Source organism: Erythrolamprus reginae, chromosome 7, assembly GCF_031021105.1.
Source record: "Erythrolamprus reginae isolate rEryReg1 chromosome 7, rEryReg1.hap1, whole genome shotgun sequence".
NCBI lineage: Eukaryota > Metazoa > Chordata > Lepidosauria > Squamata > Dipsadidae > Erythrolamprus > Erythrolamprus reginae.
The window spans coordinates 77,918,852-77,931,156 of NC_091956.1; the positions used below are offsets into that span (position 1 = coordinate 77,918,852).

At 37.4% G+C, this 12,305-nt stretch overlaps 1 protein-coding gene across 9 annotated transcripts in view; it reads right to left on the reverse strand.

Moving 5' to 3' along the window:
- The window catches only part of NPNT (nephronectin), a 79,293-nt gene that overhangs the window by 21,431 nt on the left and 45,557 nt on the right, over nt 1-12,305 (reverse strand). For all 9 annotated transcript variants that reach the window (XR_011559640.1, XR_011559639.1, XM_070757908.1 and 6 more), the window contains 5 exons: nt 9,691-9,810; nt 8,488-8,607; nt 5,658-5,792; nt 3,375-3,497; nt 444-893 (listed from right to left, as the gene is read on the reverse strand). Coding sequence is in view for 7 of the 9 variants with exons in the window: in XM_070757908.1 (XP_070614009.1) it covers nt 444-893; nt 3,375-3,497; nt 5,658-5,792; nt 8,488-8,607; nt 9,691-9,810 (948 nt within the window). In the remaining 2 variants the exon portion in view is untranslated. The remainder of the gene's footprint in view (nt 1-443; nt 894-3,374; nt 3,498-5,657; nt 5,793-8,487; nt 8,608-9,690; nt 9,811-12,305) is intronic.

Genomic DNA, 12,305 nt, shown 5'->3' on the forward strand with positions numbered 1-12,305 from the left:
TCTTTCTTTCTTTCTTTCTTTCTTTCTTTCCTTCCTTCCTTATTTATTCATTCATTCATTCATTCATTCATTCAATTTTTATGCCACCCTTCTCCTTAGGCTCAGGGCGGCTTACAACATGTTAGCAATAGCACTTTTTAACAGAGCCAGGCTATTGCCCCCACAATCCGGGTCCTCATTTTACCCACCTTGGAAGGATGGAAGGCTGAGTCAACCTTGAGCCAGTGATGAGATTTGAACCGCTGATCTTCAGATCTACAGTCAGCTTCAGTGGCCTGCAGTACAGCACTCTACCTGCTGCGCCACCCCGGCTCATTTGAACATCTTCTATGTTTCTAACCCATCCTATTCTCGCTCTCTTCTCCTATTCCTGCTCCCTGAATTTAGTCTAGTTAATTAACTAGATTTCACCTGAACCCCTAACAAAATTCAATCTTACTTACTAAATACATCTCCTCGGGGTTTCTGTGGCTCTATTGGGATCCAATTGTCAACCGTAGGTCCTGGTTGTGGTGTAGTTTCCCTAGGAGGCTCCTCAGTTACTACTTTTGGCATTGTTGTTGTTACAGGCTTAAATAGTACTGTAGGTTGTTGGGGAGGACTTGTCACTGGTGGAGATCTTGTCACTGGCCTGAGAGTTGGTCTTGTTGTGGCAGGCTGTGTTGCCAGTCTGGTATACGGTTTGTATGTTGGCTTCACAGTTGGTCTTGCTGTTGTCTTCACATAAGACTTTGTTGTAATTACGTATGGTATATAGGGCAACTTGATGGGATATTTTGTACCTCCAGTTTCAGGTATTCGGTTGGTCATGCCGCTGCTTCCTTTCAGGAAAGTTGAATTGCTTTTAAATACACTGTAGGGGTTAGATGGGTCAATCATAACTTTAGGAATCCCTGGAAAGAAAGAACCAAAGCAATGTGCCAAGTTGATAAATGATTAACTCTTTAAAAAACCAACTACAAAACAAAACAAAAATCAGAATTTATTTATTTATTATTTATTTACTAAATTTGTATGCCACCCACTCCCAAAAGACTCAGGATTTCTAGATTAATATCAATATAAAAGTAATGGTATGCCCATGTTACACCAACACTCCGCAGTCTGCATTGGTTGCCGATCAGTTTCCGGTCACAATTCAAAGTGTTGATTATGACCTATAAAGCCCTTCATGGCATCGGACGAGAATACCTCCGGGACCGCCTTCTGCCGCACAAATCCCAGTGACCGGTTAGGTCCCAGAGTTGGCCTTCTCCGGGTCCCGTCGACTAAACGATGTCGTTTGGCGGGACCCAGGAGAAGAGCCTTCTCTGTGGCGGCCCCAATCGTCTGGAACCAGCTTCCCCCGGAGATTACTACTGCCCCCACCCTCCTTGCCTTTCGTAAAGTTCTTAAGACCCATCTCTGCCGTTAGGCATGGGGGAACTGAGACATCTCCCCCGGACCTATACAGTTTATACATGGTATGTTTGTGTGTATGTTTGCTTTTAATAATGGGTTTTTTAGCGTTTTTTAAAATTATTAGATTTGTTCTTACATTTTTCTTGTTATTGTTGTGAGCCGCCCCGAGTCTTCGGAGAGGGGCGGCATACAAATCTAATAAATTATTATTATTATTATATCTCTCTGGATATCATTTTCTATCTTTAATTCATGAGTATAATTTCCATATCTATATGGGATTATAAAATATTCAAAGAGATGTATTTCTTTCCATAGGTTGGATATGTAGTCTTCAAAATAAATAGGACTTCTGTGATTCCAACAAAACTAGATAGCACCAGATTGTAGAATTCTCTTGAAAACTATTGCATTTTAATAGTAACAGAAATTATTCAGGCTTATGCTTGTAAACATAGTGGAGGCTTCACAGTTTTAAACATCACCTAGCCCCCAAAACTTTGCCCCTAGACCAAGGGTAGGCAGAGTTGGCTCTTCTATGACTTGTGGGCTTCAACTCCCAGAATTCCTGAGCCAATCATGCTTGCTCAGGAATTCTGGGCATTGAGGTCCACATGTCATAGAAGAGCCAACTTTGCCTACCCCTGCCTTAGACTATCCAGGGTTGACCTCTCCTGATTACTAAGAGGCCAGTAAGAGATGTGCATAAGAGCACCAGCATGTCATATGTTCCCTGTCCTAATATTTCTCTCTTACTAGTATCATGTATATAAAATGTATAAGCAAATAGACACATGCTTAAATATTATCTAAAGTAAATGTTTGAGCTATTTGTTCAATAGAAGAAAGCCGCTCCGAGTCCTCGGAGAGGGAGGGCATACAAATCTAATAAATAATAACAATAACAATAACAATGACAGCAACAACAACAACAACAATAATAATAATAGAAACATAGAAAACTGACGGCAGAAAAAGACCTCATGGTCCATCTAGTCTGCCCTTATACTATTCCCTGTATTTTATCTTACAATGGATATATGTTTATCCCAGGCATGTTTAAATTCAGTTACTGTGGATTTATCTACCACATCTGCTGGAAGTTTGTTCCAAGGATCTACTACTCTTTCAGTAAAATAATATTTTCTCATGTTGCTTTTGATCTTTCCCCCAACTAACTTCAGATTGTGTCCCCTTGTTCTTGTGTTCACTTTCCTACTAAAAACACTTCCCACCTGGACCTTATTTAACCCTTTAACATATTTAAATGTTTCGATCATGTCCCCCCCTTTTCCTTCTGTCCTCCAGACTATACAGATTGAGTTCATTAAGTCTTTCCTGATACGTTTTATGCTTAAGACCTTCCACCATTCTTGTAGCCCGTCTTTGGACCCGTTCAATTTTGTCAATCTCATTTTGTAGGTGAGGTCTCCAGAACTGAACACAGTCTTCCAAATGTGGTCTCTCCAGCGCTCTATATAAGGGGATCACAATCTCCCTCTTCCTGCTTGTTATATCTCTAGCTATGCAGCCAAGCATCCTACTTGCTTTTCCTACCGCCCGACCACACTGCTCACCCATTTTGAGACTGTCAGAAATCACTACCCCTAAATCCTTCTCTTCTGAGGTTTTTGCTAACACAGAACTGCCAATGCAATACTCAGATTATTAATTATTAATATTAATAATAATATTCTTGGTGCATATATTGGTCAAATTACCTGATCACAAAACCTTAGTATTCCAACCACTACAAACATCCTATCAATTTGAAAAATATATATATATTTACATCAGCTTTTTAATATAGCTACCAAAATGGTACCGATATCCAGGGGGCCACCGGAGAGCAGTAAAGATTTGGAGTTTACAGTGTTTCCCCTATGACCACCCAGTGGATCTAAAAATTAGTTTCACAAAGAGGCCAGTCTCATTTGGATTCAGAATACAAGATTAAAAGGATCATTACATACTTATGCAGTTTAATCCATCACCTCTGTACCCTTCTTTGCATTTACATTTGTAAGACCCTAGTGTATTGTAACACTGGGAATAACCTCCACACTGATATTGGCCAAGGGAGCATTCATCCACATCTGTAACAGACAGAGAGGAGGGAAGACAAACACCATTTTAATGATTACAACCATACATTTGCATTTTCAAATTAACGTTCTTTCTTGTAAAATAAAATTGAACTAAATCCCATTGCTGTATTAAAATGCTGAAATGCTTACAGTGAAAATTAAGTTAGTAGGCAAATTATTTCAAGAGTCTCGAATGAACCTGATATTTTAAGAAGGTCTCGGAGGACTTATACAAGCCATGAAATAATAAAAGGTCTGAAGTTTTAGGTAGTTGAGTTTCCACTTATAAGCTTTTCTGTGATAACAGAAAAAAAAGAACCATACATTACAGGATGAATTTACATTGCCTGAAATTAACAGCCATGCTGTTTGGTGACCTTAAAAGTTGAATCCTAAATACAGTGCTACCTCATGTTACAAACACCTCGTCATACAAACTTTTCGAGATACAAACCAGGGATTTAAGATTTTTTTGCCTCTTCTTCCAAACTATTTTCACCTTACAAACCCAAGCCACCGCCACTGGGATGCCCCGCCTCCGGACTTCTGTTGCCAGCGAAGCGCCCGTTTTTGCACTGCTAGGATTCCCCTGAGGCTCCCCTCCATGGGAAACCCCACCTCCGGACTTCTGTGTTTTTGCGATGCTGCAGGGGAATCCCAGCAGCGCAAAAACGGGCGCTTCGCTGGCAACGGAAGTCCGGAGGTGGGGTTTCCCAGAGACGGGAGCCTCAGCGAAAAAAACCCGGAAGTCCAGAGGTGGGGTTTCCCATGGAGGGGAGCCTCAGGGGAAGCCCAGCAGCGCAAAAACGGGCGCTTCGGCTGGCAAAAGGGGTGAGTTTTGGGCTTGCACGCATTAATCGCTTTTCCATTGATTCCTATGGCAAACATTATTTCACCTTACAAACTTTTCACCTTACAAACCTCGTCCTGGAACCAATTAAGTTCGTAAGACAAGGTATCACTGTATCTAGATCGCTGGGAAAAATTCTATGAACTTTGGTTTACTAAGCATAGTGCCTGGTTTTCCAGTCGATGCTATGCAAAATCAAATATAACCACGCTTTATCTTTTTTAGATACTTGAATCCAGATAAAAAATTGCCTTACCCCCACCAGCACGGTTCTAATAGGACTAGTTTTTAAGTTCCCCTCCATAATTCAAATCTGGGCAGAAAAAACCCATATAATCAGTAGATGGTGATAATGAGTTTAAATGTTCTATAGCCTAAATGGCTATCATGAATTATACAGAAGACAAGGAAGTTACCTCCTACAGTTCTCAATTTAATTCTAGCATAGTTAAATGCGACTTTCGCCTGATAATTCAAAAGACTAGCTATATCTGGATTGCCAAAAATAAAATAAAGGAACAATGTGAATAACAATAAAGTTATTCGAGTCATCAAATTTAGAGAGAAAAATTAAAATGTTAATAAGAGGAAATATTGTTATTATAAGGCACTATTATACCATAGAGAAAACAGAGAAAATGAAAATAATCTCACAAAAACGGATATGTTAAACGGAAAAATCAACAAAATGTATGTGTAACAATTAACAAAGGGAAAATACAAATGAATGAGCTGCAAATCAAGTATACTGCTACTTAGCAGGTGTAAATATCAAGCTCTGATACCAAAATAAACCCATGTATAAAGCATAATGCTTTATTTTTGTTATGAGTGTATATATGTTATCATTCTCTTTCTTATTATTATTTTTTTCTGACTTATAGATTTATATGTATATACATTCTGTAAATGTTGTATTGTTGTTTTGTCTTTCTATGTTTTTTAATGTATATAATTAATAAAGTATTTTTTTAAAAAAAACCCAAAAGACTAGCTATAATGGAAAGCCAGTGAACGTAAACTCAGAATCCTACAGTTCCCAAAATTGAAGGGAAGTTGCAAATGCGTTTGGCTAAACATGGGTTATGAATTTTTATAGAAGACATGTCTCTGATTATACAAAATGTGCTGGCAATATTCAGGCAAATACAGGTGTCAAATCTGTTCAGAGCATCTCTGTTGCACATGGCAGTTGAAGAGAGAGAGACAGCAAAGCAATCCTGCTCCTCTTTCATACTTATATTTTTCAAACAGGTGAAGTTGACTTTGCTGCAACAAATGCTCATGAATGGTTTTCTTTTATGACCGATTTTCATTACCATGGCATTGGTATCTGCCTCCAATGTACATCAAATCAAAGCCTTTGTGACACTTGCAAATATAACTTCCAAAAGTGTTGACACATTTCCTGAATCGGGGACAGGTAACGCTCCCAGTGATGCATTCATCCACATCTACAAAGAAGAAGTCCATTAATAATCAGTAGCAATGAGGTTCATTCAAATTCAAAAACAAATTTATCTTGGATAATCTGAAAGGCTAATAGTCTTCTAGGACATTGCTTTTTATGTGTCATTAGTGCTGTGCAGAAATTACAGTTCAATTGTCAGATGAATGTACGGATAACTCTACTTTTCCTGCATAAAACCTACTTTTTCAAATGGAATCTCCCACCCCTAATGTGGCATGACTTTATAAAAAGCAGGTTTAAATCCTATGAAGAACACAGTGTGAGTGTAAAACAGTCTGGATGTTAGAAAATGAGTGATAAAGGAAGAATTAGAATACTGAAATGTATAATTTAGAAAGAAGCAACTAAAATCTAGTATCCTTCAAAAGCACAATTTATTCTGATTTATTATAATTTATCCTGTTGCACAAGTGAACTTTATTGGCAGATCGCTATGCTAAAAATAAAGTTCAACAAGGACACCAATGGCTATTGAAAAGAATTGGTTCTTTTCAATAGCCATTGGGAGGCTTCATACCCAAACTATAATACTTGTCAAAATATTTATTAACTGTTTCAGGAAACTATTGCAAAATGGAACTACATATTCACATAATGATTCATAGAGAACATTTCCAGGATTCCATGCATACCAGGTTCTAGGGATCAACACCAATATATGAAAAAGATATTTCACATCACTGAAAGCAGGGATTTTGGCTACTGAGTTCAATTCCCTGCTTTATTATGAATTGGGAGCTGAATTATATCTACAGACTCAAACTCAACCCTGATAAGACTGTGGGTTTTGCCTCCCAAGGACAATTCCATCTGTCCGTGCATTACCCTGGAGGGGGAATTACTGACCCCCTCAGAGAGGGTCCGCAACTTGGGCGTCCTCCTCGATCCACAGCTTACATTAGACAATCATCTTTCAGCTGTGGCGAGGGGGGTGTTTGCCCAGGTTCACCTGGTGCACCAGTTGCGGCCCTATCTGGACCGGGAGTCACTGCTCACAGTCACTCACGCCCTCATCACCTCGAGGTTCGACTACTGTAATGCTCTCTACATGGGGCTACCTTTGAAAAGTGTTCGGAAACTTCAGATCGTGCAGAATGCAGCTGCGAGAGCAATCATGGGCTTCCCCAGGTATGCCCATGTCACACCAACACTCCGCAGTCTGCATTGGTTGCCGATCAGTTTCCGGTCACAATTCAAAGTGTTGGTTATGACCTATAAAGCCCTTCATGGCATCAGACCAGAATATCTCCAGGACCGCCTTCTGCCGCACGAATCCCAGTGACCGATTAGCTCCCACAGAGTGGGCCTTATCCGGGTCCCATCGACTAAACAATGTCATTTGGCGGGTCCCAGAGGAAGAGCCTTCTCTGTGGTGGCCCCGACTCTCTGGAACCAGCTCCCCCCGGAGATTAGAACTGCCCCCACCCTCCTTGCCTTCCGTAAACTCCTTAAAACCCACCTTTGCCGCCAGGCATGGGGGAATTGAGATATCTCCCCCAGGCCTATACAATTTATGTATGGTATGTTTGTATGTATGTCTGATTAATAATGGGGTTTTTAAAATGTTTTTAAATTATTAGATTTGTTATGAATTGTTCTATTGCTGTTGTTCGCCGCCCCGAGTCTACGGAGAGGGGCAGCATACAAATCTAATAAATAATAATAATAATTTCATTTCATTTCATTTATTGGATTTATATGCCGCCCCTCTCCGAAAACTCGGGGCGGCATATAAATAATAATAATAATAATAATAATAATAATAATAATAATCAGAATCAGAATCAGAATCAGAATCAGAATCAGAATGGTTGAAAATCCATGAGGATTCTTTACTGTTTAAAAACCATTCAGGTAATTTAACATTTTCAAAAACCAGAATGGCTTTTTGCTTCTCTCTTTTTCCACCCCACATCATTTATGAATGATTCATTATTGCATTTAAAACAAAAATGGCACTTTTTTCCAATCTTTGTTCACTACAGATATCACTAACTCTAGAACGTTAGCATGGGTTTTCCCAATTCTATTCTTCTACATTGCTTTCAAAGTTCAACATGCATAATAATTAACAAATTCAAATACCCAAGAATATTTAAAAAATCCCAGTAGTATATCAGGAAGGGAAAACAGTTGTTTTCTAAGAATTTGATTTTGCTTGAGTATTATTTTGATACAAATGTGATATGTGCTCAATGTTTCCTAGTGAATAGATTATTATAAGGCAGGCATGTCTAACCTTGGCCACTTTAAAATTTGTGGACTTCAACTCCCAAATTCCCCAGCCAGCATGTCTTAAAGTGCCCAAGCTTAGACACCCCTGCTATAAAGGCTCCATTATTATTATTATTATTATTATTATTATTATTATTATCATTATCATTATCATTATCATTGTTATTTATTAGATTTGTATGCCGCCCCTCTCTGCAGACTCGGGGGCGGCTCACAACAGTGATAAAACAATATACAATAACAAATCTAATATTAAAAGTCTAAAATAACAATTTAACATTAAAAGCCTAAAAACCCCATTATTTAAAAAGCATACACACAAACATACCATGCATAAAACTTTAGTTCCTAAAATTCCCTCCTTCAAACAAAATTAATTCAGAAAGGCTGCCTAGAATGTCCACGTCTTGTGGAAGAGAGAAAATAAAATATTTTTGACTCACCAACGCACGTTCTGCCATCTGGTGCCAGCTGTAACCCTGGTGAAGGACAGCGGCAATGTATTTCCCCCTTAACCACATCACAGCCATACTGACAATTTGCCATTGAACAAGTGAGAGCATCTGCGGAGAAATTAATACGCTAATCAAATGCTTCAGAATGTTCCACGCTGTTAAGTTATTTTTAAAATAGCATTGCCATGCGCTTTAGCAACAGAAAAAGACAATGGAAAGATAGCTAAGATATTTCCTTCCTGATTGAAGAGAAAACTCTGTTATTTCTCCCATTCCCGCTAGTAGTCAAATTTATTTTAATAATAGAAAGGTGGAATTTCCTTTCTACTATTACGACTTGTAATGGCGCAGTGGTTAGAATACAGTATTGCAGGCCTTCTTGCTTCTGCCGCATGAGTCCCAGCGTTAGGTCCTACAGAGTCGGCCTTCTCCAGGTCCCGTCAACTAGACAATATCGTTTGGCGGGACCTAGGGGAAGAGCCTTCTCTGTGGGGGCTCCGGCCCCCTGGAATCTGCTCCCCCTGGAGATTCATACTGTCCCCACCCTCCTCGCCTTCCGTAAAAGTTTAAAGACCTATCTGTGCCACCAGGCTTAGGGGCATTAGACCCTAGCCCCCCGGCTGATGGGTGTAGTTATGTCTTGCTGTGTAAATGGGAATGAATGATTTTAAATTTTATTAGAATTTTTAAAGTTTTTTAGCTATATTAATTGGATTTTGAAGCTATTGTTTATTGTTTTGATATGTTGTGAGCCGCCCCGAGTCCTCGGAGAGGGGCGGCATACAAATCAACAATGATTTACAATTTTGTATGGTTTCATTACTGTTTGCAACAAATATTTATACCTAGCGAGATGTGTATTTACTGCCAAGATAAGCTAAGAAGCCAATCTGTGTCAGAAGATTACTCAATTACTGTCAAGACCTGGTGATGGAATTTTGACAGCAATATTGCAACTTAACGAACATCATTAATTCTTGCTATATTATTGCATTCCAAATATGACAATTGTGGGGTCATTTCAAAAGTGACTCTTGTATCTTGTGGAAATAGAACAAATGGGAATACTATTTCTTCTCTTTGTTTGGTTTTATGGTGTCATTTAATCGAGTCCTTTGCTTAAGGCAAATTAATTCCTGCTCCCAAGGAATTCCACTGTAAAAAAATCGAATCAATGAGAACTTAACCTACTAGAACACGATCCGTCAGGCATAAGCATGTACCCATTCAGACAATAACATTTGTAGCTTCCGTAGGTATTCATACAACGATGTTTGCAAGGCCTTGGTTTCAATCCACATTCATTGAGATCTAAATAGGGAAGGTGAGAAGGAAGAAATAAAAATAAAGCAAATATTAAATGCTAGCATTTTGAAGTTTTAGGAGTTTCAAAGTAAGTTATTTTAGAAAAATAAACCTGCATTATATAGTAGCTGAGGAGTTTTGTTTTTTTAAATGTACTTATAATTTGTTGAATGGACCACAGTGAGCTAGCTTGTACAGGATGTTAAGCAGTAAATCTTGGCTTGTATAATACACTAAATTCTAATTTTAATTTTTATATACTATTTTGATATTTTGATATTTTAACGTAAACTGCACAGAGATCCTCTTTGAAGGAGATGGGCAGTTCAAAATTGTGAATCATAATAAATGAATAAATAATACATACATACATACATACATACATACATACATACATACATACATACCAAGCAAGCATATTGTAGCTTAGCATAATATCATCTGAGCTAAGGAAGTGAATTGTTTTAAGCTTGTTATCTTTGTGTAATATTCCCAATAACAAATGCTAATAAAATGTCTTTTATGGAAGATCTGTTACTTATTCTTAGAACCAAAAATATATTTAGCTTTCAATGAGTATGTCCAGTTAAACTGATGTAGTAAGTTCCTTTAAGAAAAATGTTCACTTTGGTTAAGTGGTTGTTATGAGGAATTAAAAAACTGGACAACATAACCCAAACTTAATGAATAGATATGAATATATATAATATATTGTAGGAAAAATGCAATAGCTTATTGAAACCTTTACTCTTTTCAGATTCAGAAAGTGTAGCTTATGACACACAGTTTGCCAAACATGGTTAGGCACATGAATGTAATATTTTGGCAGCGGTAGGACACAGTGTTAGAATAAACCTTAATAGGGGAAATATATTAACACTGTTTCAATAAGCTTTTTACTGTTTGCTTAATTTTAATTAAACATTAATTGTATATTTTTGCTGGCTTTGTTCAGTAAATTTGAGAAGTCAAAAGTCTGGATTTTACTATTTTAAGGTTCAAGTCTTGCAGACTGCACTGGAAATATGATCATATTTCCAGTGCATAAGTGCACCAGAGTGCCTTCCATCCCCTGTCCTAATGTTTCTCTTTTACTAGTATCATGTACTGTATATAAATATTATTATATCTTTGTATATCAGCAATATGTACTCAACAAAAACAAAAAAACAAGCAAACTAATAAATAAGTATTATTGTTTCTGTACTGGCATTCCATTCAAAGGCTAGAAGTGTTGAATTAGGGTTCTCCAATATAATTTCATTAAAGGAAACACCTCCCCACACACATTATACAACAACATTTTTATCAGTAATGTGGTATGATAATAATATGAATACCAAAGGCTCTACTACAAATTTGAATCACACTCAAAAAACCCTAGCCTTCGATAGGGATTTCTCAAGTAGAAACAATTGTCTCTAAATGGCCAGAGATTTATTTTGTGCATTTTGAAAATAATGTAAGGCCATTAAGGCAGGCATAAGGCCGCAAAGAGTTTTACACAATATCCAGAGGGCAACCTTTACTCTAAGTTGTGTTTTTCCAGTGACCTCAGTACTTTTGATCATATACATGAATTGGGTAGACAAAACAACTGGTTTACACATTTTGGAAATACACACAATCCCGTTCAGCATTCGAGATACAAACCAGCCACTCAGAACTAATTTTGAATCCTTTTCAATCTGCACTCATTATAATTGTTATCTACACACCATATAACTCTGGTGTGAGTTTTTTTAAAAATCTATTCGTGCACAAAGCTGTAAGATACACCACATTCTTCTTCAATTCTAGGGCTCACTTAAGATTGAAATAAGAATGATTAGGGCAAGAATAACCATTTTTATGGCATAGTTATGTTTTCTAAAGTTTCCATTTTTAGCTTACTGTTTTAGCTGATGACACTGTAGTGGAAACTACAGTATATAAAGGAAAGGAGTAATTAGAGCTAAACATGTCAGTAATTATTTTAGCCCCAAAAGCTGGCTAAAGTATTTTAATAAACTGGCATACATGCTGCATTTTTCAAAACGATCAGAAAATGTTTTCTTGCTTAGAATATTAAGTATCTTGCTTAGAATATTAAGTAAAAGGGTAAATATTACAAGTTTGATTGAATGTAACAAAAAGTTACAAAAACATCAATTATCAAAACCTTTTTAAAAAAAAATAAATCCCAGTCTTCCATGTTTCTTTGCACTTTGAAAACAATTTAATAATAAATGCTTTAGCAAGCTTTGTTTTTGTTGGTCGCTGAGATTTTTCTTCAGAACCAGAGGCAAGAGGTATCACTAAAATAATAACACAGGAATATTGTCATCATTACAACTATATATTGAAGAGCGTTAGAGAAAGCTAGGTGTTGAAGCAGCCCTTTAAAAAAAGCCAAGTCTCAAAAGCGCAGGCTGCCAAGCTCAGGTACTGCATTATAGGAAGAGAAATGGTTAATGGTTTTTTTTTTCTTACAAAGCAAAGGGTTTATGTGTGCCATCATT